General features: G+C 55.3%; 1 protein-coding gene across 9 annotated transcripts in view; it reads right to left on the bottom strand.

Annotated features, from left to right (window-relative positions):
* The window catches only part of DGKD (diacylglycerol kinase delta), a 109,896-nt gene that overhangs the window by 14,141 nt on the left and 70,154 nt on the right, over window positions 1-25,601 (bottom strand). For 7 of the 9 annotated variants that reach the window (XM_079924180.1, XM_079924183.1, XM_079924186.1 and 4 more), the window contains 19 exons: window positions 21,557-21,661; window positions 21,170-21,302; window positions 20,279-20,385; window positions 19,827-19,952; window positions 19,575-19,677; window positions 18,734-18,896; window positions 16,146-16,254; window positions 13,398-13,537; window positions 12,395-12,479; window positions 11,188-11,282; window positions 11,005-11,104; window positions 10,649-10,928; window positions 7,966-8,127; window positions 7,032-7,160; window positions 5,724-5,820; window positions 3,397-3,507; window positions 1,655-1,751; window positions 1,406-1,513; window positions 370-483 (listed from right to left, as the gene is read on the bottom strand). In XM_079924180.1, the coding sequence (XP_079780306.1) occupies window positions 370-483; window positions 1,406-1,513; window positions 1,655-1,751; window positions 3,397-3,507; window positions 5,724-5,820; window positions 7,032-7,160; window positions 7,966-8,127; window positions 10,649-10,928; window positions 11,005-11,104; window positions 11,188-11,282; window positions 12,395-12,479; window positions 13,398-13,537; window positions 16,146-16,254; window positions 18,734-18,896; window positions 19,575-19,677; window positions 19,827-19,952; window positions 20,279-20,385; window positions 21,170-21,302; window positions 21,557-21,661 (2,364 nt within the window). The remainder of the gene's footprint in view (window positions 1-369; window positions 484-1,405; window positions 1,514-1,654; window positions 1,752-3,396; window positions 3,508-5,723; window positions 5,821-7,031; window positions 7,161-7,965; window positions 8,128-10,648; window positions 10,929-11,004; window positions 11,105-11,187; window positions 11,283-12,394; window positions 12,480-13,397; window positions 13,538-16,145; window positions 16,255-18,733; window positions 18,897-19,574; window positions 19,678-19,826; window positions 19,953-20,278; window positions 20,386-21,169; window positions 21,303-21,556; window positions 21,662-25,601) is intronic. The other 2 variants (XM_079924182.1, XM_079924184.1) reach the window with 2 other exon arrangements.

The following is a 25,601-nucleotide window of genomic DNA, read 5'->3' as shown; positions in this document are numbered from 1 at the left end:
GTGGCTTCTAAGAGCTGCAGGCCCAGGGCCCAAGGTCAGCCAGGCCCGTCTCATCTCACCTCACCTCAGCAGGGGTGGGCAGGACACAGATGGTACCCACAGAGTGAGTCAGGGAGGGAGCTCAGGGAGGGTACAAGCCAGCCCCAGTTTCGAAAGTATTTTTTAATTGTCAAAACATGGCAGGTGAGAGCAGGCTCTGGACCAGGCGGAGGCCAGGGCGATCCTGGAAAAGCGCCTCCTCCCCTGGGCTCCGCACTCCGGGGGCCCATATATCTGAGAGCGCGGCTCTGGGCCAGGCCTGCCGCCCCAAACGTGTGTGAGCCACAGCTCCACCCAGGCCCCTCCAGCCTCCAGGACCACGGCCGGTACCTGAGCGATGCGGTGATGCTGCAGCTTTATGACACGGGAGACGGCCATCTGCATGCTGCCAAACACCGCGACCACCTCCAAGATCTTGTCATCGAACGACGGGGCTGCAAAGGTCTGGAAGGGCCGGCGTCAGAGCTGACCTCTGCTCCCAGCTTCCCTGAACACGCCCCCCGCCACGCGCATCCTTCTCACCTGGGGGCCGCTGCACTGGCGAGAGCCCGACAGGCCCACTAGTAGGAGAAGCTATGGGGTGAACACTTGCTGACGGGTCTCCACGTCAGAGCCTGAGAGCAGCTGCCTGAGATCAAACCCCAGGCCTGCCACTCACTAGCGTGGGAGCTTGGGCAAGTTACTGTCTCTCTACCCGGGTTCCCTGTGTTAGCGGGGCTAACACAGGTACATTCCTCACAGGTTCTCATGAGGGCCGTCAACGGGCACAGTGCTGAGAAGGACTGGCACACGCTCAGTGTGCAGCCGGTGTCAACTGTTTTTATTAGCTACTATGTACGAAGGAAGTCAGGCCCCTGTTTAAAACCTATCAATGCCCCCAGAGTTCTCGGCATAAATTCCAAACTCCTCCCTGGCTTACACGGCCCCACGGGAGCTCTAACCTCTCTGTGCTCCGCCCAGCACGCACACACCAGCGAGCCTCCTGTCCGCACCCGGCCCTGCCTGGCCGCCAAGCCTTCACATACGCTGCTCCCTCCTCCTGCCCCATACCCACCTGACCTGTCCAACCCCGCATCACCCTCAGGTCTCAGTGTAGGTGTCCCTCCTCCTAGGAGCCCGTATTCCCAGATACGGGCCCGGATTCCAAGCCACGCCTGCGACCACACCTGTCCTGCCTGCCGTGCTCTCCGCTGTGCCCCCGCTGCCGGCACAGGGGCCCCGCTCCACCCGTCCCTCCGCCTCACTGACAGAGCACCCCCAGAGCGGGAGGCTCCTCCATGGCTCCCGAAGGGGCCGCCTCTCGGGACCCCGCCCCCATCCCCTTCCCTGGGCTCGGGCCCACGCCGCCCAGCACCCCCGTACGTACATCGTCCTCCTTGGTGCCCCCCCAGAAGTTGGTCCCTCCAGCATAGCTGGGAATGTTGAGGACAGCAATTCCCTGGAGACTGGGCAGTGGGATGGGTCGCCCGTCACACTGAGTGGTAGAAATGCGTAAAAGGAGAGAAGAGAGATCCAGGCGTCAGCTGGGGGCTCCCTCCCCCCAGCACACCGCCCTGGGCTAAGGCCGAGGGGCCACCGGGTCAGCAGAGGGGCCGGCAGGGGGCCGCCTGCTCACCTCCAGCAGGACCTTCTGCTCCAGGTTCTTGTAGGTTCTGTGCAGCAGCTCTCTGGTGCCGAGGACTCCGTACCACATCATGTTCTTGGTTCGACTCCTAGGGGTGGAAAGCAAAGCACGGACGTGGGTCTCAGTTTTCTCTACACAGCTACCTACGGCCCTTGCTGCCACCTCATCACAGATGGGTCACACCGGGCAATCACTCCCAGCAGCGACACCGTTAAGATGAGGAGGACATGCCCTTGTCACATGTCCACGCGAGACGGGCTAAAGAGATATATTCACTGACCAGAAATTCTGCTAAAGAGTAACACTGCCAAGAAAGTAATCATACCCTGAGAGGTAAAAAAGGTAAGACATTACAGAACCTCACAAAAAAAAGTATAAATCACAATTTTTTTCCAGCTATAAAATTATGCTTACCACAGAAAATTTGGAAAGGGCAGAAAAGCACAAAGGAGAATTCACAATCCCCACATCTGTAAGTACTGATGATAAATGCTTCAGTGTATTTCCTTAGGAACTTGATTTACAGCTGAAATAGCGGTAACTGTGCACTTCGCCCTGCACGGAGAGCACCGCCCTGTGTCCTGAGCACGAATGACCACAACGGGGCACTTCCCACCAGCACTCGCTGAATTAACCCCTTTGACGGGTCTCTACTTGTTCCCACCCCTGAGCTCTATAACGTACATGGCAGTGGCCCTTGGTAAACGCCTCTTTGCCGAAGTTCCCAATTACTTTTCAAGGGTAGATTTGTAGAAGCGGCATTTTCTAAGTAGACCTTCTCAAAGATACAAACTCAGGGAAGATTATATACCAGGATCCCAAGTTTCTAAAAATATGTCACATGAGGCCTTGCTCCTCACCTGTTCTGTTCTGATAAATTACATGCATTTCAATGCCTTTTCAGTTGTATTCAGACTAACAGGGGTATCTTCAAATGATTTGGGCTCCCATCATGCACTGTGTAACAGGGATGCCCCCTGGGGACCTCTGAGCCTTTTCTGATACTTGAGCCCCAGAGCTCCAAGGTTTTTGAGTTCTTATGCTTGATTTTGTTTTCCGAGAAAGGTCCAACCATACAGGAGTCGGGGGATTGCCGGGCAACTCCTCAGGTGTCACTGTGACCGCCTCCCTCCGAGTGACAAGGGCACCTGGCGGGGGCAGGTCTGCAGGCTCTCCAGCAAGGGGCCCCCTCCTCCTGCATCAATGGCTGTTCTCCGCCCAAACTACACACCAGCTTTCCTGCCTCTAGTTCTAGAAAGTCACAGCTGAACAGTCTGCCCTCCAGGTGACGGTCACCGTGGGGTGGGGCAGGAGACATCAACTCCCTTCTTCCCTTGTCACGTCTCCCCGGAGGAGAGGACTTTCTACTTCAGCCAGGAGGAAACCTTCCCATTTCTCTCCGTCCTCTCCCCGACCAGGGGGAGACAGTACGTGGTGATTTAGGGGAGGAGCTGAACACCCCCAGCGAAACACCCCCCCGGGGCCTCTCCTGTGGCATTTGCCTGCTCGAGGGCCTTGCGGGGGAGCAAGCCCTAACCCCACCTGAGGGTGACATGGAGATGCCACTGCCGTGGCCATGACACACAGATGCGCCCCGCTTTCTGACAAGGCATTCGGGCTCCGTGTCTGTACTCTGCCTGAGGGCTCTGTGCGCCCCAGAAATTACCCCACGGCCAGAAGGAGAAACCACCACAAGACCCGAAGGACAGGCGTGCGCAGGAGCCGGCACCCACCTGCACTTCTCTGGGTGCTCGTCACGCTTGTTGTTGAAGTCCAGGGAGATCTTCGCATCCAGGCCGATGCCAAAATAATTGTTCATGACGCACTTCTCTGTGTAATACTCTCTGCAAAGGAGCGTTTCACGCCATTTAGAACAACCCTGCATGCCAGCCTCTAAGCAGTTCTTCCTGAGGGCAAAACTCAGTTTTTTTGTTTGTTTGGTTTTGTTTTTTTTTGGGGGGGGTGGCGGGGAGGTAACAGCATTACTGAGATATAACTCACATACCATACAATTTACCCATTTAAAATGTCCAACTCCATAGTGATTGTTCACGTATTCAGAGTCACGACAATCAATTTTAGAACAGCTCATCACCCCAAAAAGAAAGTCCACATCCTTCAGCCAGGAGCCCCAACCCCTCCCCAGCGCCGGCAACCACTACTCTGCTTTCTGTCCTCTGCGGACTTCCAGATTCTGGATGGTTCCTAGAAATGAAATCACACAGCGTGTGGCCCTTTGCGTCTGGCTCCCATCACTGAGCACGTTTTCACGCCACGAACACTGGGTTCACCTGAGTTCAGGGCTTCAGCCCGGTTAATGGGGAACAGCGACGACCCACTGCAGGGATCCTTGGCTGATGGGCCTTTGGGCTGCTTCACTTTTGAGCTATGATTTGTGAACACTCGTGCACACGCTTCAGTGGGGACGTGTTTTCTCTTCTCTTGGGAGTAACCCTAGGAAGGGACCTGCTGGGCCACGTGGAAACCCTGGTTTTTTGTTTGTTTTTGTTTGTTTTTGGCGGTACGCGGGCTTCTCACTGTTGTGGCCTCTCCCGTTGCGGAGCACAGGCTCCAGACGCACAGGCTCAGCGGCCATGGTTCACGGGCCCAGCCGCTCCGCAGCATGTGGGATCCTCCCGGACCGGGGCACGAACCTGCGTCCCCTGCATTGGCAGGCGGACTCTCAACCACTGCGCCACCAGGGAAGCCCAAAAACCCTGGGTTTTGAGGAACCGCCAGACTGTCTTAAAAGTGGCTGCATCACCTCACGTTCCCATCAGCAACGTTAAACCTGATGACATCCGTGGCACACACGCTCACACGTGCTTACACCCTGGATCCCAAAACGTCCCTCAAACGTCCCTAGACCCAATCAAAGCAAAGTCCCCAATTTGAAAATGTCCAGCCCAGCCCCACGTCCCAGGTCCACTGCAGGTAAGACTCCTTCCGGACCCTCACCCCCGTGAACGAGGCCCGGCACACCATGCTGGGGAGGGAGGAGAGGAGAGCAGCTTGTGTCTCCCCAGGGGAAGGAGAAGCCTCTCCCTGAAGGAAGAGACCACAGCCCTCGCTGCCAGGTGCGGAAATGCAGGGACCTCAGGTGACAGAAAGAGACAGCACATCTAGTTCCGGAGGCCTCTGTGGGCGCTGCTCATGTAAGCCTACAGCTCTGGCCTTGCTGGGGAGAACAACTCAGGAAGGGTCAGGACCACAGACCTTGACAGGCCCCGGCGTGAGGAGCAGACAGGAGGGTGGTGCCAGGCTGGGGACAAGGACGCGGGCCAGCACTGGAGCAGGTGTGGGAACCCAGGCCACCCTGCAGGAAAACTGGCTGCCACTGTGCAGGCTTGCAGCTCTGCTTCCCGAAAGCCAGAGTCTCTGAACCGCACCTTTCTCACTGTTACTCTCCCCACCACGCCGGACACACATGGTGGACAACTTTTAACCAGCTGCCACTAGCCACTAGTTGCCCAGAACTTGCTATCAGCCAGCAGGAAGGGAAATCTAGAAGGCTGGGCTTTCAAAATACCATGTGTCCCCGCAACGGTCTCTACACACACGAGAACAAGCTGCGCGAAAGCCCTCACTGCCTTTGACGCTGGGCAGTGGACACAGCACGTGGCGCGCAGAGCAGCGTCGGGACTTCGTTCCCCAGAGGACAGCATCTCCCCAGGCACGGCGAGAAGGCGCTTCCAGCCTGGGAGCTACACTAACGGGAGTGGCAGACCCGCCAGAAGGAAGGTGGTCAGGAGGCGGCGCCAATGCAGGGCCAGCAAGGACCGCGGGGAGGACGACCGAGGACACGGGCAGAGTCTCCAAGCCTGCCGAGGCCCCAGAAGGTCAGGCACGCGCCAGGACGGCGCCTCCCTTCCCAGACATTCCCAACCCACCCTCTGCCCCGGACGCCTCACACCTACTAGGTTTTCCTTATTGGCCAACACCAGCTGGAAAAGGGTCACCCAGGCAGCTGCTCACGAATTTCTCTAGTTAATTCCAAGCCAGTTTTCTACGCTCCAGCATTCAGCTAACAACATGCCCCCTTGGTTTACCCCGTACTCACAGGTTTTCTGGTTCGGAGTTAAAGGGATCAGCATTAATTAATAATCGACTGATGACTGAACCTCCAGGCAAGGAACCAGACATCCCGGCGCGAACATCTGTAAGGGAGAAAACAGGAGACAGTACTGCCTGGCGGCTCCCAAATGAAGAGGCCGTCGTGTCTTTGAGGCTAATGGTCCACATGTTCTTCAGAAGGTTATTATAATAAGATGTTTCTAAAATACCGCATAAAAATGTCCAAACTTTGACAATTAATAGTCTCAGGGCAAAAATCGCTGTCATAAATCCATATTCACAGAACAAAAATGAACGCCGGGTGGTAACCAACACCTATGAGACACATCAGAAAAGACCTTACAAAGATAGTTCTAAGTTAAGAAACTCCACCAAAATGATCCCTACTGCAACTAATCGTAGGGTCTAGTCATACAACTTTATAAGGCTAAATTCATGAGAAAAGGTTAAACAAGGAACCCTCCAGGTGACCAGAACCCTCAAGATACCTGCACCAATTTAAAAAATTTAAATTATAAACAGTAAGGCTGAGATGGAGCCCTGCTTTTGAACATTCTGCCAATCCATCCCTTCCAGTAACATCTTTGCTGCTTATTAACCAAATCTGTCTCAGCCTCTTTTCCCTAGAGCTTCCGCAATTTTCTTTCTATTCAAATGAGATTCACCTAGCGATTGCCAATCACTTACAGGAGCAGCGTGTGCTCTAGCTTTTGCCCAGCAGGCCTCACGAAGCGGCCTCAGGAAGCTGGTTAAGGGACCATTCCCTCCTACTACAGACACAGAGTGTTATCGTGACTCCCCCTGAGGGAAGAAGCAACAGGAGCTGCCTTGACATGATCCTGGGCGAAATGAAGGCAAGGCAAGGGCACTGGGCCCGACTCTCCCGGTGGCCAGCTGTGCTCCTTCTGCAATCATGCTGGAAACAAAGGGGTGATCCACCGGCTCCCCGTCACGACCTGCCGGCCCTTCCCTCTTCACTCAGCCCAACCCCTATTTACCCATCAGCACCCAGCTCGAGTATCACCTCCTCAGTGACATCTTCCTGGGACCCCAGGGCAACGATTTGAATGCCGTCTGCTCTTTGTAATAAACAAGAGCACTTTTCATACCATGACATGACTCTGAAATTCTGTCTACCTTTCCCATGGATCTGTGAACTCTTGGAAGACAGGGGCCTGGTCTCGTTAACCCCTCAGACTACTGCCAGGCAGAGCGACAGCTGGGCGCTGAGCTGGAAAGCTTAGTGCCCTGCCTGCGCCCCTCCCCCAGACACACAGTGCGGTGCCGCACTCACTGGGGAACAGGATCTTCGTGTTCAGTGCTGGCAGGCTGTCCCGGTTTCCTGACTGCGAAGGAAGAGAGGCAGAACCACCCAGGGACAAGCTTCCTTTGCTTATCAGCTTTTCACACGGGGATTTGGACACTATGAGAACAGAACAGAAAACAGAACGCGACTGAGCTACTGGCAGCGTTCATCAGAGAAAGGAGCAGGCGGAGGGGGGCCAAGGGAAGCGAGGAGTGGGCACAAGTGCCACCAGCCGCGGCCGAGTGTGCAAGACGAGGAGCGAGGCAGCGAGCAAGGAGGGGAAACAAGAAAGGGGACGCAGAGGCGAGCGGGCTCGGGCACCCGCCAAAGAGACACAGGCCCCGGAGGGGCTGGGGCCGCGCTGATGTGAGGTGACCTGACGAGGCCAGGGAGGGGAGGGGCGGCCTGCAACCGCAGTCGGGCCGTGGGGTCTGTGCATGGGCAGAGGGGAGTCCTGCACAGGAATGTGGTGGAGGAAACTCTGGGGCACGATCTCCCGGTGGCTCGTAAAGGCCACGAGCGAGGGGGCCGCACAGAGTTGGGGCTGTTCCAGGAGGGCTAGGGGTCCCCAGGTGGTGGCCCGTACAGCTGGGTGGTCCCTTACCACCTGGAGCAAACGTGGCATGTGGCCAGCTGCAGCCAGGAGGCCCCAAGCCCTGGGTGAGGACCCCGGGCGCGCAGGGAGGTTCAGAGGGAAGTGCCGCCCCAGCAGCAAGGTCACCCCCTGCCCAGGGTCCCGCCAGGCCTGCACCAGGCGAAAGGAGGTGGTATGTGAGACAGGTCGCCTGTTTGAGACTTTTTACACTTCCAAGTGGCCACAGAAACCGTAAGAAAGCACCCGTAAGCTTCCCAAGGCAAGCTTCTGAGCAGCGCAGACAAAAAGGCCTGATGGCGGCGCCGCGGGTCACGAGGGCCACTGTACCTCTGCGGAGGCTCCTGCCCTTGGCAGCGCCGTGGCCCTCGCCGTGGCCCTCGCCGTGGCACGCTCTGTCGTCCGACTTCAGGTCCTTCTTCTCCTCCGACTCGGAGAGACCTAAGATGAACCCCTCGTGCTCTTGGGTCTGGGCGTTCTGCTCGTCCACAGCTGTGCAAGGCAAGGGTATTTGCAGCTGAGCGCACGGACGTTACCCCGCAGGCATCACCGGGCTGGCGGGGCTCCCACTGGACGCGGACCCCCTCCTCATCTCACTCATCTCCCTTCAAACGTCGTCTCGGCTGAAGGCTTAGACCCGAAGCTCCGACCCGTCCCACTTTCTCCCCGGCCCCGGCACACAGGGCACCGGGACACTCGTGCCAGCTGGCTGGGGAGGAGGGCCGAGGGCTGGGAGAGACAGAGGGGAGGGGAGTAACGAGCGAGAGCACGCACAGCCCGGAGGGAACAGTGCACCCGCCAGTGCGCAGGGGCAGGTCACGACCTCACTATTCTCACTGTAAGAAGAAGCAGGTCGATCTGCTCAGAGAGAAAAGGGTCTGATGAGAGCAGAAAAGGTATGAGATGGTTTCTGAAGGTACCGAGAGATAAGACAAGAAAACTTGCTGGGGAGGATCTCAGGGTCTGGGTGAGGGTGGAGGTAATGCAGTTCACAGTCACTGTGGTTTTACAGTGTTCTCTTCAAAGCTTAGCAAACAGAGTCTAGGAAAAGGGAGCGATCGACTGGGCGAGTCTCTAACCCTATGCAGGGGTGCCTCTCTCCCCCAGGCCGACTAAGGACATTCAGCAGTGGCATCAGGGGACACCAGGGCCGATGACCTGTCCAAGCCCCGGGCCCCTCGACCACTGGAGCCGGCGCCTGCCTCAGACACCACAGCGCAGACGCCCCCCCCGCCTTTTTTTTTTTCTTTCTGTTAAAAGTATTTTGTCTTGTTTTAATATTTCATCAGCTTTATAGGGTTACAACTGTCTTAAATATTTCTGCTTTAAATACAATCTGCACATAATGTTATAAAATGTAAACTTTCAGTGTCCTTTTCAATTTCAAAATCACACCTTTTTTTTTTCTTTTTTTGGTCTTTTTTTTCCCCCCTCCCTTTCAATACCTGAATGTCCTGCAAAAACTGAAATAAATCGTCAAAGGCTGCCCCACCATGGCCAGGGCGCAACAGGCTGGGCCCGGCCAGAGGTAGAGGGTAGTTTTACATCTTTTTATTGGAAGTTTTTTCTCCCTTTAACCTGAGTTCAGGCGCCATCCCCACGCCCTCTGACAAACCCCAGAGAAACTGAAATTTCACATGTCAGGAAAGAAAGGCTGAAGTCGTGTTTGCCAACAAAAAAGGCAGAAGCAAAATTAAGTGGGGGAAGAAAGAAAGGATGGTAGTGGGCAAAAATGCTACCAGTGAGAAAAGGGGCTGTACAAATGCACAACTGTTACAAGCAAACCCCCCCCCACAACAGCCGGACAGCTACAGCCCTGCGGCCGGTTTGGAGGTCACAAGGAAGCCTCTAGAAGCAGCTCATCCACAAGCACCTCCAGAACGGGGGGGCCCCTGGAGCCCCTCTCCACCCTGGGTTTGGGGGGTCCCCACCCTCAGCGTGCTGCTGAGCCCCGCCTGTTCTGGAGTGGACAGCACTCAGCCCCCAACCCCTTACGTCCCGGTTTGCATAAGGGGTGCTGAGCGGCACCCCGGAAACCCCCCCGACAGGCAGCGGCGGGGCTGGGGGGCGCCCCAGGCAGAGGCAGGGCCCCTGGGTACTGAGCGCCCGCTGGCCCCAGGCCCCACTCGCGTTTCCACAGCTGGTGGACTCCCCGTGCCCCGTCCCCTACAATCATCAGCATCGCCCAGCACCGCAGGCACACACCGAGTTAGACCTGGGGGAAGGAGCCTCCCCTGCGGGACACCTGCTCCCCCAGACACCCGCGGATACTCAACAGGACGCACGGGGGTGGGACCCTGAGCTGGGGGCTGGTGGGGGTGGGCGGCCAGGCGGGGGTTCTGGCATCAGAAGTCAGACCTGAGGCAGAAAGAGACTCGCAGCGGGGCTGCCCACCCGCCCACCCACGTGCTGGCAGAATGGGGGGTGGAGGGCAGCCACCCGCGCTCCTGCGGTCAGGTGTCCCCCCGTCTCTGAGCACTGCCCCGGTGCGCCCGGCCTCCGACCCCATCCTCACCTCTCTGTCCCTCACATCGTCCTACAGCCTCATCCCCCACCTCTGGCCCAGGCCCACCTCCCTCCTGGGCACGGGGCCGTCCTCTGCGGGTGTCCTCAGAACACCTCAGGTCTCAGCACGGAGGCTCTCCTCGGACCCCCCGCCCCCAGAGACAGTCCCACCTCTAAGCGGACAAGGCCCGGCTGCGCCCGAGGTCTGCCAGAGCTGCCACAGGTGAGGACACTTCCAGGGAGTGGGTCCCCCAACACGCTCCCCGCGTGTGCCCGCGCGAGGCACCTTTCCACCAGCTGGGGGCGCCCTCTCGGCTCTGCCGTCCGCTCAGTGTCTTTCCATCGGGCACAGGCCCTGAGGAAGGAGGCGCTGGCCTGCGTCAGGCGGTCCAGAGCGGCTCTGGCCTACACGGTGGGTCCCTCTGTGTCTCGCGCCACGTTCAGGGGGAAACGGGGAGCGCCCGGGGCTGGCCTGCAGAAAGCCCCGCGGCATCCAGAGCCCGGCTACCTTTCTCTGTGTGCTCTATGATCTGGCGAATCGCCTTCTTCAGGCTGTTGGCTCTCAGCATGAGCTGCTCCCGAGGACGGAATATCTGCGGCCGGGCTGGGCAGGCCGACCCCACGGCACGGTCCCCGGTGGAACTGGAGCCACAGCTGCCGCCCGCCCCCTCCCCGTCTTCCGCCTCCTCGGCGATGGTGGGGGGCGGCGTAGGCAGAGAGGACGAGGCCTGGGACTCGTCATCCAGGGTCTTGAGGAGAGAATCCAGCTTCTCTTTCAGGACAGAGCACTGGGCGGGGAACAGAGGAGGGAGTGGAGGGGCTGCTGCCCCGCCCTGACACCCACCCCAGGTGCCCAGGACGCACCTTCTTGGCCATGACCTCCGACTCCTCTGAGCTCTCGGTGGTCTTCTCGTAGGCCTTCCCCACCCGAGCCACGAAGTCCTTCACGGTCTCGCAGAGCACTCTGTGGGGGGAACGCGGGAAGAGGCTTCTAGAGAGACAGTCCTGGCTGGGACCCTGACTCCCCTGAGGCCGCTGGGCACTCACTTGGCTGATGAGATCACCACCGAGTGCTGGTCGGAGGTCAGGATCTTAGAGAGATGGGCCGCGACCGAGTCTTCATAGAAGAGGATCTGCTGCACCTGCCATTGCCCCAAACAGGGCGGGCGACTGTCAGCCCCACGATGGAGCCCGGTGAGCTCGACACTAACCCCCGCCCCTTGCCGGCCAGCCCCAGCTCACTTCACGCTAATCTGACAGATTTCAAAAGCTTCACAGAGCTGTGGATGAAGGGATCTTAACAGAAAAGAACACGGTGATAAAACCTCGTGAATGGCTCGTGCTGCTTTCGTCGGAGATTCAACACCGCCAGCCTGTGCTGGACTGGAGTCCTGAATCCCGCGTCCTCCTCAGCAGTACAGGCAGCAGGCAGGGTCCTCAGCTGAGGCTCCAGTCGCATTTCTCTGCCTGGCTGGAACTCGGCCCGGGCCCCTCTCCACCTCTCGATACAAATCACCCCCTTCACCGCTCACCCCTGCCTGCAGAACTGGGGTCGCTCACCCTGTGTGACGAGCCCTCTCTTTAGACCTTGGCCCGGGGTTGGCCAACTTTACTACTGGCCGGAGAGTAAATATTTAGGCTTTGTATACGTACGTACGCTCCCTCTCTTAAAACGTGCAAACCATTCTCTGCTCTCAGGCCAGGTCACAGCAGCCCAGGCAGGTGTAGCCTGGGGGGCTGTAGTTTGCCAACTGCTGCCCTTGACCCTCCTGAGGGGCAGACGGGCCCTGGCAGAGCCCTCTCTCCTGGTCAGCCAGCAGCCAGCTCGCCCAGTGGGGTGAGCATGGCTGGGCGCCCAGCGCTGCGCCCGTCTGGGCCCTGAGCGAACCACTGATGACAAAAACCAGCGTAAAGTGAAAAGAAGAGCTGAACATTGAACTAGCACAGACCGATGGCAAGGGTAGGACGTGGAGGAGGCGGGCCCAGAGCGGGAGCCTGGGCTGGGCGGGGGCACCAGCAGCAGGGGCGGCAAGTCCGAGAGGGCCATCATCACAGAGGACCCCAAATCCAGCAACACCCCAGGAGGCCCCCAGACGACCACCAATCCTGTGGGGCAGAGGCCATGGGCTGCAGCTCCACCTCGGCTGGCCCTGCGCCTGTGCGGGTCTAACCTAGGGGAGGATGTCTAAGGGTGGAGGCAGGGCCCCAAAGTGGTGAGGACAGTGTGAGCACGCGGCAGGGCAACTGGAAATACCTCGGAGCCCTCACTCAAGTCTTCGGTGACAGTGGAGGAGGAGGCTGGCCGGGGGAGTTTTGTCTCGTAGGCCATGACGCTCCACCTGCACATACAAAGGAGCTCTCAGCAGGTCGGCTCGAACCCCCAGGCAGGCCCCGTGCCTCTCCCACCTCCCCGACTCATGGCCTGGGGGCTTGATCTTATGACAGCCCTAACTTCATTTTTAAGCATTTATCTTGACTCCCGTGTCCCTAACCTGGCTCCTCACTTAGCTGAGAACAAAGGTCACAACCCATTGGACACCGCAGCTCCACTGAAGGTGGCGAAAGGCATCCCATAATGCTGCTTCTGGGAAAATGGGCTTCCCCTCTTCAGAGGTAAAATCACTCAGCCAGCAGCCAGCTCTCCCGTGGGGGCTGAGCATTTCACAGCCTCCAAAGGCACGTAGGCCTCCCTTCAATAGAGAAGAAACGGTAGAGGCAGCTGGAGAGGGTTCAAGACCACACCTGCTTATTGCAGCGCAGGAGCCTAAGAGAGAATACGGGCATTTCAGCAATACCAGGGCCCGCAGGCTGTGGTCAGGGGCTTTCATACGTGAGCTCAGCACTAAGAGCAGCTCGCTCGAGAAGACCCAAGTTACTTCTAAACACACAGAGGAGAGCTGTCCAAAACTGAGATTCTTCTGGGAACACGGGATTGCTCAGCTGTGCAATAAGTCTTCCTTATTGCAAGACTCTGCTGACAGGTATCAGACGAGGCTGCAAAGGCCAAAGCGGACAGGGCCACCTTCTCTAACGGCCCAGAGGATCGGGCCTGGCTGGTGAGACCTGACCGCTCGAGGGCACAGTGCCAACCTGTTCTGCTCGTCAGCTCTTTCATAATCTGATCGCCAGGTAAAGCCCACCAGAAACAAGGATTCCTGCTCAGGCCGAATTTTTACAAGTAACTGCAGAGGGCCTATGGTTTCCAGGGACCCTGGGTTGAGAACACCTAGTCAAGGGGACTCATGCGGTCCACTCACCTGTCCAGCATCTTGGTGCTGGCTCTTTCCAGCTTCTCCAAGATCTGCGGGAGCTGGGTGTCATCGTCACAGGCCGAGCCCCAGCCTAACACGCGAGCCAGGTCATTCCCTGTGCCGAGGGGCAGCACTCCCAGCTGACACTGAGACACGGGGGGAAGACATGGCATCAAACACCCTCCTTTTCACCTACAAGGTGTGAGGTCTGATCTCACACGGTGTGGTGCTCGCATTTCAGGCAGAGCCACTAGGCAGGACAGATGTCTCTCCAATCCGACAGAAAATTCCTCTCCCACCCACAGGCCTGCTTCTCATCTGCTGCCACATCTGACAATCAATCCTCTACAACCTCCCCGATCTACATTCCCACCTTCACAGCTGTGGCCACAGTGCTGACTGCTGAGTATCTGAACCCCCGAAGAATCAGTCTGTACGACTCCCCTCCTCCTGCTTCTCCGCCCTCTACAGCACCACACTAACTAACACCTTCCTTCCCCTCACAGCACCTTCCACGGCTTTACGTCCTATCAAGACAGGCGCCAGGACTTCCAGTCTGGCCGTCAAACTGGAGCACACCCTGGCACTCGGCCTGCACCCCCCTGCCCGTCACTCCCCAGAGACCCCCTGCACTGCTCAGGCCCCACCCTCCACCTGGAATTCCCACCCAGAGCCCCCTGTGGAAACCCCACCTCGTCAGTTCAGTGCTTAGGAAGCTCCCCAGACACCAGTTGCCCAAGAGCCTTCGACCTCCGAGCCTGACACGCAGGGTGGGGGAGGGTCCCTGGTCCCCCCTGAGCACGGCACAGCCCGCGGTCACCTGCCGCAGCCACTGAGGGAGGCCCTCCACCCTGCCAGGGACAGCAAGCTGGACAGAGCAGGTGAGGAGGACAAGGAAGCCCCAGCACCGGGGGGAGGCGACCCGGCGCCGGCTTCCGGGAGCCTTAAAGGAAAGGAGCAGGCAGCACGGTGAAGGGACAGTGGCGTTCCGGGAGAGGTGACCCCCCACCAAGTCAGAGCTCAGACTGGAAGGGCAGTGAGGAGAGAGCAGTCAGAGAAGCAGAGGAGGAAGAAGGAGCTGAACTGGGGCCTCACTCTGAGTCCGGACCTTCTCCTAAGGCAAGGAGCCACCGGGGAGCGCTCAGCAAGGGTGCAGGAGCAGAGCTGTCCCAAAGAAGGTCCTTGGGGAGGTGGGGACCGGCGCGGTCCGAGAGGCTCAAGGAGGTGCGTGAGCAGAACGGCCCGAGGGGAAGGCCCCCTCGAGGAGTGGACAGATGGAGCCCGGGGCCAGCCAGACGCGCTCAGCAGCACACACTGCTGTGCTGGACACTCCAGGGCGGCAGGTTAACCAGGACGAGGAGGGAGGGTGAGGGAAGGCTCAAGAACTACTGTCAGATCTCCGGCTTGGATATCGGGTAGGATCACGGGCCACAGAGAAGTCAAAGGAAATGATGCTCCCTGAACTCAGCTGAATGCATGAAAACCTGTCTTCCTGACTTGTGATAATGAACTTGGTAACAATCCTGGAAGTGAACAAAACCTAAAATTGGACCTAAGTGTACTGCTCTAACTTTACCACGAGGGGGCAGCGCTCTCTTTCCCGAGCAACTGGCCTCCCTAGAGCGGAGCAGTTACTTGCACACCCAGGGTCCCCACTCCAACGTCATTCCAGGAGCTAAACGCTGACAGCAAAAGGTCCACCCTGCCTACAAAGACCACCAACGTGTTGAAGGACAAGTGACAAATGAGGAAAAATATGGGCAACAAGGAGTTCACATCCCTAATATAACAATAATCCTTAGAAATCAATTTTTTAAAAAGGTAAATACCCCAATAGAATATTAGGTTAAAAAAAAAACATGAACAGATGATTCATTTAAAACTTCATAGTTAATTGAGGATATGCTTGACTTCACCAGTATTAAATAAAAATGAAACATACCATTTTTTGTCTACTAAGTTGGGCAAAAGCCTTAAGATGTACAGTGGACAGCATATGCGAAAAGACAGTTTTATGAGCATTAGGAATAGAAACTGGAGAGCAGTCTGGCAATATCCCCAAAATTTACATTTGGGCGCTCTTCAAAAGAGAACATAATTGGGACATTGTATACGTGGTTTTCACCAGCACTGTCATTATGAAGCAATCTGAGTGTCCATCCATGGGGGGAGATGAGCTAAACCCAGGGCTGGCGCAGCCCTGCCCAGTGGAAAACCATCACATAGGCCTCCATTTAAACTGATGGATCGAGAAGTGCCCACAATGTGTTGATTAAAAACTGACAGGGTACCACGAGTCCATTTAAATTAAAACTGCATTGCACACTGTACTGTATATACATTTTGATAGAGAGAGGTCTGAAGGGTAGTTACTGAAATGTTGGCAGCGGTTAATTATTGGGGGCGGGGGTGTGAGGGAGCTGGAGCAGAAAATAAATCAACACTTAAAACACAACCCTACTCTGACCTGAAGCTCAAGTATACTTCTGAGCCCTGCTCGCCAGCAGGAGGCATCAGGCAGTAGGCGACATCACTACCCAATAAGGAGCCGCACCCAGATCTGCCCGTGCCTGGAACCTGCAGGGATGGAAGTGTTCTTTTTGTTGGGTCCCTGGGCCCATAACGCCATCAGGCTACCTGCTGTTCCCTCCAAGACCACCCCAAGGGGACGAGAAGCACCCCCTGAGATGACCCAGCCTCTCTGTAACGGTGGCATCGCTCTCCCGTGGGGCCGGCCCCTCCAAACCCAGGTACCTGTTTGTGAAGGTTGAGGCTGTCGATTTCAGAGAGGACCCAACCAACACTGCCATCTCCACCACAAACCAGAATCCGGAACGTATCAAACTTCTGGAATAAGCGTAGGCTGCAGAGAAAACAGAACGTCAATGAAATGAGGTCCATCTAAAGGACAGGTAGCCGACGGCCAGTCAGTCTGGGGCTGGGGGACACCCTCTGTGCTCAAGGCCAACCCTGCGGCCTGTCCCGCGAAAAAGCCTCTCAGAGGCCGGAGCCCGGCTGTGCTCAGGCTCCGCCCACTGGGGGCCCGCCAGGCGCCTGAGAGCAAAGGCCGCACGTGTCTTCAGGAGCCCCGGGCTGCAGGATCCTGCCCACGCTGTCCCTGTCCTCTGGGCCACTCCGCCCACCCAGGTGACGACCCACCCCGCGCCCCTCGTGACTCCAGCTCCGTCTCCTTCCTGTGATCCTCTTGGCGGCCCTGCCCCTCGCTCACAGCGTTCCTCCCAGGACACCCAGCAGCCTTCTGTTCACTCCCACTTCACTCCCCAGCCGCTTCCTGGGTGGCCTTATCCGTGTCTTGGCTTCAGGGACGACACAGACGCTGATGACCCTGAATGACCCTGACGATGATCCCTCGGCTCTCCTGAAGGACACCTGCCCTTGTCTACCAGAACGTGCCACTCGGTGTCGCACGGGCGCCTCCTCGACCGACGTTTCCTTCCTCAGAGAAAGGCAGAGCCACCACCAACCCAATTACCGGGCAGCCCCGTTGTCCCCTCTCGCAACCCCTCCAGGAGCCCCCTACCTGCCTCCCGTCTCCTTCAAGATGCCTCCAATTCGTGCTACCAGCCTCATCTTCCCAAAACCAGTGTCGTCAGGTGTCCGGCTTTGGAAGGGGCCACTTGCTTCCAGGAGAGGTTCAAACCTCTCAGCGGCCCCCACGGCCCTCCCTGGCCAGGAGCTGCTACCATGTGTCTGCACCTCTGCACACAGCCCACCCTCTGCCTAGAGGGCTCCCTGCCTCCCTCCCCATAACCACGAACTCTCCTCAAATGCTAGCTCGGCGGGGAAACTGAGACCCCCATCTGACTCGTAAGCCCCTTCTCCTGGTTCCCAAAAAACCTGCACACCACACTGCCAACAAGACAGATCGCCTGCCTTGGGCCTGGACTGTCCGTCCGCACCCGTCCCCGGCAGGCAGGGCGCCCCCTTGGCCGGGCTTTGCATCCAGCACAGACCGAGCGGGCGGAAGGCCTCAGACAACAAACAGGACCAGGTGACAGGGAACTCCGGACGTAACAGAGGGGCGAGGCTGCACCTGACCTTCAGGCTGGGAGAGAAGCAGCCACACGTGTCCTTTAAGAACACTGACCTCCCTCAGGCCTCCCGCTCTCTGGAGAAGAGGGGACACGTCAAGGCCAGGAATCAGGAAAATGAAGCAGTATCTCTAAGTTTTCTTAGGAACAGTGTGAGAGCAAGGCTGCTTCCCAGAAATGGGACCTGTCTAAGCCAAGCGCACCGCACCTCTGCGGGTCTGCACCTGAATCGTCCTGTCTCGTCCTTAACGCCTACTACTGGCTGTGGGGCTTGCATGCTTCTCCAAATGAACACATGCTCATTCCGCCGTCCTACTGTGCAGCCCGCCCTGCCCAACACCCCTTCGTGGCATTCCTCCAACATCCCTGGCACCTCGGGGAGCAGCGGCCTGCACCTGTCTGGTGCATCCCCGCAGGGCACCTCCAGGGTCCCTCCAGGGAAGGGGGTGCTGTCACCAAGGAAACAGGCTAGAGAGCTGCCGCCGGTGACCATTCTCCAACAGCAGGTCTCTCCAACCAGACCCAGGCTCAGGTCACAGGAGCACCCAGCTCCAAAACCAACACCCTCCAGGGAACCTCCCAGGAGCACACCCCACCCCCACCCCAGAGAGCAGGCTCTGCGGGCACTGTCCGCTGCAAACATCCTACACCACCTCCCACACGCGCCACGAGGCTCGCAGAGCTCCCACCTGGAGCCGGTGCTTCCAAACGGGGAAGGAGTTGGTTCAAATGCCAGAATTTACAAAAGCAAATGTTTTCCACAAACCTCTGGATCGTATAAAACTAGAAAGCACACATCAGGTCTCTTACTTTGCCAGATACACGGGGCCTTGCACATCTGCATGTCATGGCACCTGCAACTTAAGTAAACTCAAGTGCCCTCTAAAATGAAAAATCTCCCTTTTGGCCTCACTGGAGAAAAGCTTCCTACTCGATACTAAGCAGCCGTTCAAAAAAATGAGGCGGATCTGTAACTACTGACATCAGAACACATCCACACTGCTGTCGGCTGACACCCATAAAAAGCACACCGCACAAGGGCAGGTAACCTAGGCCCCCACCTGGTTTCAAAGTCTGTGTGTGCACACGACTGAAACACACACTGGAATGTTGGAAGGACACACAACTCTATGAAACATTCAGAGTGGACACCTCTGCCAGTGGAATTTGGGAAGGGTAACTTTTATTTCCTATTTTAAATTTTCTGTATCTTTGAATCTTTAGATAAGCACGCATTTTCTTCAAACGCTTTTTAAACTCCAAGAAAGATATATTTTACAAGCTTCCTACCCAAGGTGTGGTCCTCCATTCATGAGGTCAAAGACCTGGGCAGGGTTCAGCAGCTGCTTAAATCTTCTGAGGAACTTCACACCCTGGTTGTCCCCACTTTTTGAATTGACGAAGACCAACAATGGACTCGTGCAGGATGGAGGACACGTGGCCTTCCAGAAGCCTAGGTGTGAGGATGGAAAAGGACACAAGAAAATCTGAAAGCCACGAAAGACAGGGCGCCCTCAACCGTGTACCAAGTAGACACCCCCCGTGGGACCTACAACTTACACATACACACCCAGGAAACCAGCAAGACATTAATCCACGTTTCCACAACGCCATCCCCCGTGTAGAGGAAGTGAGTCCTCATCTGGTCTGACCTCACCTTTGCAGGACTCTAAGTGTCAGACACTGCTCTCAATCTAGCAGAGGTGACTTCCTGAGACACGTGCCCCGGTTTCCAAGTTCCCACCAACACTTGTTAATATGCATCATCATGTACCATCTGGACAAGCAAGCGCAGAGGCGGAAGAGCGTGTAATATCAGCTACTAGACGAGCCTAGTTGACGGACAGCCCACGTCAAAGACGGAGAAGCATCTTAGACTCGGTTTCTACTCAACAGCCAATGGACCCACCTTCAAGTAAGGTCCTGGCCTTGAGTCCAAGGTGCCCAGAAGCCCAGCTGTCAGGACACTGTTCATCACCTCCTCTCCTCTCCCCACAGTGGCTGGGCCTGACCTCTTCCCGACCGCATCTCAAAATCACTGACATAACCAATTCCAGAGCGGGGGAGGGGAGAAGGCCTGGAGAAGGAAGCACGAGGAAATGGCTGAGACGGGAGAGCGTGTGGTACCCACCATCAGAATCGATGCTGTTGAGAGCGGTGGGCGGGATGACCGACACTTTGCACAGGCCCAGCGGGCACTTGGTCAGTAAGGATTCTTTACACGCCGTGTGCACCTGGAACACGGACCTGCTCGTCACAGGGGGCGCCGGCATCCCTCCCACACCCCAGAGCTCTCCCCAGCCCTGCCGCTGCAGGAGCTGTGCTCTCGGACCCGGCCGGCCTGTGCCCATCTGGCATTTGCCCAGCAGCTGCGCTCGCTCACCATGGCCTTGCACCAGAGGCAGCGCCAGTCCTGAAGACGCAGCACGCTGCCACAGGTCTTGTCACACACTGTGCACTTGGCGCTCACGGGCAGGTTCCCCTCCAGCCACTGGTGAGGCATGGCGATCTGCAAGCCACACAGAGACATGCACCGGGGGCGTCCTCACAGCCTCCACGCAGGCCAAGGGGACCCTCAGGCAAAAATGCTCCAAAATGAATTCCACGAGGGGGTGGGGCAGGGTCTGCAGAGCCCTGTCCAGCCCACTGCTCCCTGCCGGCATCCACAACTCACAGGGACTGGCCAGAGCTCGGGGCCCCCAGACACCAGCGTAACCAACCAAGGGAAACCCTGCCCTCACTGTCCTCAAGAAAGAAACTTGAGCACAGGCGGGAGGTGGTGGGCGTGCCTCTCGCCCCGGTGCTAGGAGGGCCGTGCAGGGTCCCCGGGCATACCCCGTCCTCGTCCTCGATGATGTCCTTCCCGATGGAGGCCAGCGTGGTCCACTTGCAGTTACTGGTCGCACGCACAGCACAGCGTTTGTGGGCCTTAAACTTACACACTGTGAGAGAATGAACACGTTAACCCTCGGAGCTGCGGCCATGGTCTGGGGTGGACTGCCCTGCTCTCCTGGGAAAGTTGGGAACCAACATATATGGTTAGTTTACTCATAAACGAAACCACCAGGATGCGTGCAGAGACTGCTCACGGGGAGACCAGGCATCCAGCCTGGCCAGGGGGCGGCAGGCTTTCTGTGAAGGGCCGGAGACAAAGCAGCTCAGGCTCCGCGGGCCAACCATTCGGCTCTGTCCCCGCAGCACAAGGGCCGCCGTGGCCACACTTCACATACGGACACTGAAATTTAAGTTTCACGGGATTTTCTGCGTCACAAAACAGTTGCCTTCTTTTGATATTTTTCAACCTTTTAAAATTGTAAAAACCATTCTTAAGCTCACAGGCTGTATGACATCAGGCGGCAGGTGGGAACTGAGCCCGGGGCCACGGTCCACCTCTCTCTGCTCCTGCCCAAGCCCAGGGCTCTATCCTCTAGATCTGGAGGACCATTTACCCAGAGAGGGGCTGAGAGAGACTTTAACTCCTTTTTCCCTGTGTCCTCTAGGTTTCCTCTTTGTGTCTCATTACTACCAATTCCCTTCTTTTTACTTTGTTCCGTTACTACAAATAACAATTTATCAAAGACTCCTGAGCAGGCACAGTAAACAAGGGTGGAGTCATACAAGCCACTCTACTCCTGACTGACCTGAGGGGACTGTGCTTGGATTCCTAAGGCTCTGTCATGTCAAACCTCAGGCCACTTCTCCCAGCGGGAAACTCATCGTTCGTACCTTCACAGGACAGTCCGTGGGACGTGACCCCAGACAGAGCCTCTCGGCACACATTGCAGTAGGTGGGCCTCGCGTGGGAGCAGGCGTACCAGTTGTGCATCCCTGAGAAGTGGTCCATGCTGTACTGGGTAGGCTGCAAACAAAGAACAAAGATGGCAAAGATGAGGCAACCCTCTGACCTCCCTAAACACAGTAACTTGGACGAGATTCAATAAGAAATCAGACAGGGTCACTGCCCGATGGCCCAAAGATGAGCAACAAGCCTTAAGTTTGCAAGGAGCACGCTGAGAAAGTGAGCTCCAGACCATAACGGCCCAGCATGGGGGACGTTCATATGGCAGAATACAAGGGGGAGGGTGACAAAAAGGGAGGGCTTCCTCCCCTAACCTCAAAGTGCTCCCTGCTCTGGACCGTCTTCAGCGCTGCGATCCAGTCTTCCATCTCTTTTCTGTTATCTGCACATAGGATGAGTTTCCTACATGGAGTGATGACCTAGAGAAAGAAACAAGAAACATGCAACATGTCCATGGGCAGAAGACAAATGCTAGCAACTATGAAAACTTTTTAAAAACCTACCTTCACTATATACTTTCTTTTTTCATGAAAAAGTACTGTTTCATTCAGGTATTCAATTGAACAGAACATAAAGATGGTTATCATGGGTCATTAAAAGGCAAGAACAATCTCAAACCAAAAAGACAATCAAATTTAGATTACAGATTCACCAAAATCAACTCAAGTGGACATTTACCAACTATCTACTACTGAGACACGGTAATCAGCCATAGGCAATTTTATTTATTCGTTTATTTATTTATTGCTGCGTTGGCTCTTCACTGCTGCATGTGGGCTTTCTCTAGTTGCAGCAAGCAGGGGCTACTCTTCCTTGCAGTGCACGGGCTTCTCATTGCGGTGGCTTCTCTTTGTTGTGGAGCACGGGTTCAAGGCGCACGGGCTTCAGTAGTTGTGGTGCATGGGCTCAGTAGTTGTGGCTCGCGGGCTCTAGAGAGCAGGCTCAGTAGTTGGGGCGCATGGGCTTAGTTGCTCTGCAGCACGTGGGATCTTCCCGGACCAGGGCTCGAACCCGTGTCCCCTGCATTGGCAGGCGGATTCTTAACCACTGCACCACCAGGAAAGTACCAGCAATTTTTTTTAAAGGAAAAGAAAACACAGTTTCCATTGCACCAAAGAGCTCACAAGCTGACACGTAGCACTTGAACAGTTTAGGGAAGTCTGATCCACAGTTACTGTAGGAATTTCCTGTGCATTTCAAGCCTATCATACATAAATGTTCTTTTAAAAAAACCTTTTACTGTATGACAACAGAACAACAACCAGCTACTACAGTCAGGCCTGAACAATTTAACTAGAAATGAGGTCATGAATCTGGTAATAATCAACAAATGAAAATTATACCTACAACATATAGAGATTTTATAAATCAATAGAAAAAAAGGCTATGAACTTGCATTTCACAAAAGAAATACAAAATGGCTAATAAAGGAATGAAAAGATGCTTAATCACTCTCATCACTGGGGAGCACAAATGGAAACAGCAAACTATTTTTCACCTATCAGATTGGCACAGTTCTTAGAGACAATAATCCAGTGTTGGAAAAGGTGTGAGAGAAGAGAGTTCTCTTCAAGTACTCATAGGAGGGAAACAGAGTATAAACCTTTTAGAGAAAAATTTGACAATGTCTATCAAAATTTTTTTAAGTCAAAACCTTTTACCTAATTATTTTTATAATGCTGTAAAATAGCTACATGGTCCCAAAGTCAAACTGACAAAATAAGGCATTGATTTTATGTGTCCCTCATCCTAGTTCCCTCCCTTCCCGAAAGGCAGCTTGAAAACTAAATACAAGTATGGTTTATCCTCCCATTTGTAAGATACATGCAAATACATGTATATATTCATATTCTCTCTTTTCAAAACAGTAGCATACCACAGACCCTTCTGTCCACTCTCTGCTTTTTTAATTTAATCACAGTTGGCCCTTGAACAGCACAGGTTTGAACTACAAGGGTCCACTTACACGCAGGTTTTTTCCAACAGCAAATATTCCATGACACATGGTTGGCTAAATCCACAGATGTGAACCATGGCTAGGGAAGAACCGCGGCAAAGGAGGGCCGATTATAAATTATACCTGGATTTCCAACTGCGCGGAGGGTCAGGGTCCCTGACCTCTGCGCTGTTCAAGGGTCAGCTGCACACATCCTGGCCATCACTCCTTAGCAAAAGACCGCGATTCCTTATTCTTCCAACAGCTGCCTGGTGCTCCACTGCATAGAAGCACCAGAGTCTGTTCAACCAGTCCCTGTTCACGGAAGGTCTATGTTACTGAAAATCCTTTGCTATTTCGAACAGCAGCACAATGAACAGCCTTTACGTGGATCTTTTCATTTTTTTACTGGGGTATTTCTGGAATAAATTCCTAGAAGTAGAACTGCCCTGACAAAGAATAAATGCATACGTAATTTTGCTGCTATCGCCAAATTTCCCTCCAGTGGGTTTGTACCATTTCGCATTCCCACCAGCAGTGTTAGGAAAATGTCTGCTTCCTCATGGATTCACCTATAAAATACGTTATTTAACTTTTAGATGTTTGCCCATTTTAGAGCTTTAATTTATATAGAAAGATCCAATTTAGGAATATCCAACTTAAGTTATTAGATGATCATGTTTCTGGCTCAGAAAATTCAGAAATAGTATTTTATAGATTATCTCTTCCGTGATTTCCATAAACTACCTACAAAGCTTAATCACAGAAGGGGGTAAGTAGAACTGGGTCACAAATGCACGGTGCTGTTCATTCTTCCACGACCGGGGTAACCACGATAATTCCACGTAGGGACCAGGCTGGGTGTAAAAGAGGTAAGCCTAGGAGAGGGTGCAGGGAGACAGAAAGACAGAACACAGAGGCCTGGAGCAGCCGCACCCTCCTGGGGTCAGGTGGTGGGAGCTGCTCTTTCACTCCTGGAGAGCACGGCCGGCGGTTGTACCCCACCCTCCCAGCAGACGCAGGCCAAGTGTCTGCTCTGGACATGGGCTCCCAAGGCCATGACAGGCAAGGTTCCTACTCACACAGAACTTGCACTGAGGAGAGACAGACAAACCACAAAACAATTTCAGACACTGACAGGAAGCGGGTCATGTGCAAGGGGGCTGGTGGGTGCTCTGGACCAGGTGGTCACGGAAGGCCATGGCAGCCTGGCAACCGCCAATGGCCTGGGGTCGGTGCATAAGGAATTTTCATCAGCATCTGTAAGTCTATAAGATCTCAGCAAACACTTCTTTATAATTCACTCCAGGGTGAGTTTTCATACTTGAACATTTTTATGAGCATAATAAATACAGTTACAGAAAGATAGTTCATTTATTTTGCATAACTCAGGGATTTATTAGGAGTTACTATGATATCTACAGAAGAGAACAATGAGATTTTTTATGCCCATCCTATTTTAGGTCTTGACCAACAGATGAATGTCCAAGAACCTGGTTTTCAGCCTTCTTTGTTTAAACTCTTGCGCCTGTTTGAAGATACCTCAGACAGAATCCCACCTGGCCACTGACTGTTTGGGAAACGTTTCCCTTCTGGAAAAGGAGAGGTGTTAGAAGTCACCTGCCAGGGTTGTCACGGGACTGAACGGGGCCAAATGTGCACAGGACCCAGCAGGGGGCCCAACACACCCCTGGTCTGAAGCCCTGTGAGATGTGTAACGTGGAGCAGCTGCCTGTGCCTCCACTTGCTCACCTGAAAACCGGCACTATTAATGGTGCTGTCGCATCCTAGCGGTGCTGTGAAGTGTGGGGCAGGGACCACGTAAGGTGCTGAGAACAGCGCCTCGTACGTAAACACCCCACCGCCATTACTCTTGGTGCTACTTCAGGCTCTAGGTCCTGACCTTAGGGTACTTTCTCTTTGATGGAACTAAAAGATGGCTTTTCATGTGGGCAAATCTCCCTGAGACCATTCTGGTGCCAAGAGTCCACCTCTCGATCATGAGAATCATCACAGAGGACACCCATCAAATAAAAATCAACCTCTGCTTCTCTCCGACCACGCCCTGCCACCTTGAGACAGAAGCCGTATTTCTTAGTTGCCCACAAGACGGCTCATCACTCCACTCCCTTGGAGGCTCCGCCTCCCTTTGGTCGCCTGCAAGCTCCTCAAGAGTCCTCCAGCCCTGGGGAAGCTTCATGGGAGAGATGAGGCTGGGAGGGTCTCCTCAGGAGGAAGGGAGAGGGGAGGCTGTTTCTGAGAGAGAAGCCTTGGACAGGACTTCCTACTGAATGAACCCCTTGGTTTTGGAGACACAGCGGGCAGGACAGGACCCAGGAGAGAAGCAGGTGTTGGATGAGTCCGAGGCAGGAAGAAGGCAGGATTCAGGGGAGATGCCCTAAGGAATAATAAGAGTGTCCCTT

Source organism: Stenella coeruleoalba, assembly GCF_951394435.1.
Source record: "Stenella coeruleoalba genome assembly, chromosome: 6".
In the NCBI taxonomy this organism is placed as follows: domain Eukaryota; kingdom Metazoa; phylum Chordata; class Mammalia; order Artiodactyla; family Delphinidae; genus Stenella; species Stenella coeruleoalba.
Note: the sequence above shows the minus strand (reverse complement) of the source record. Positions and strands in the feature narration are given on the sequence as shown.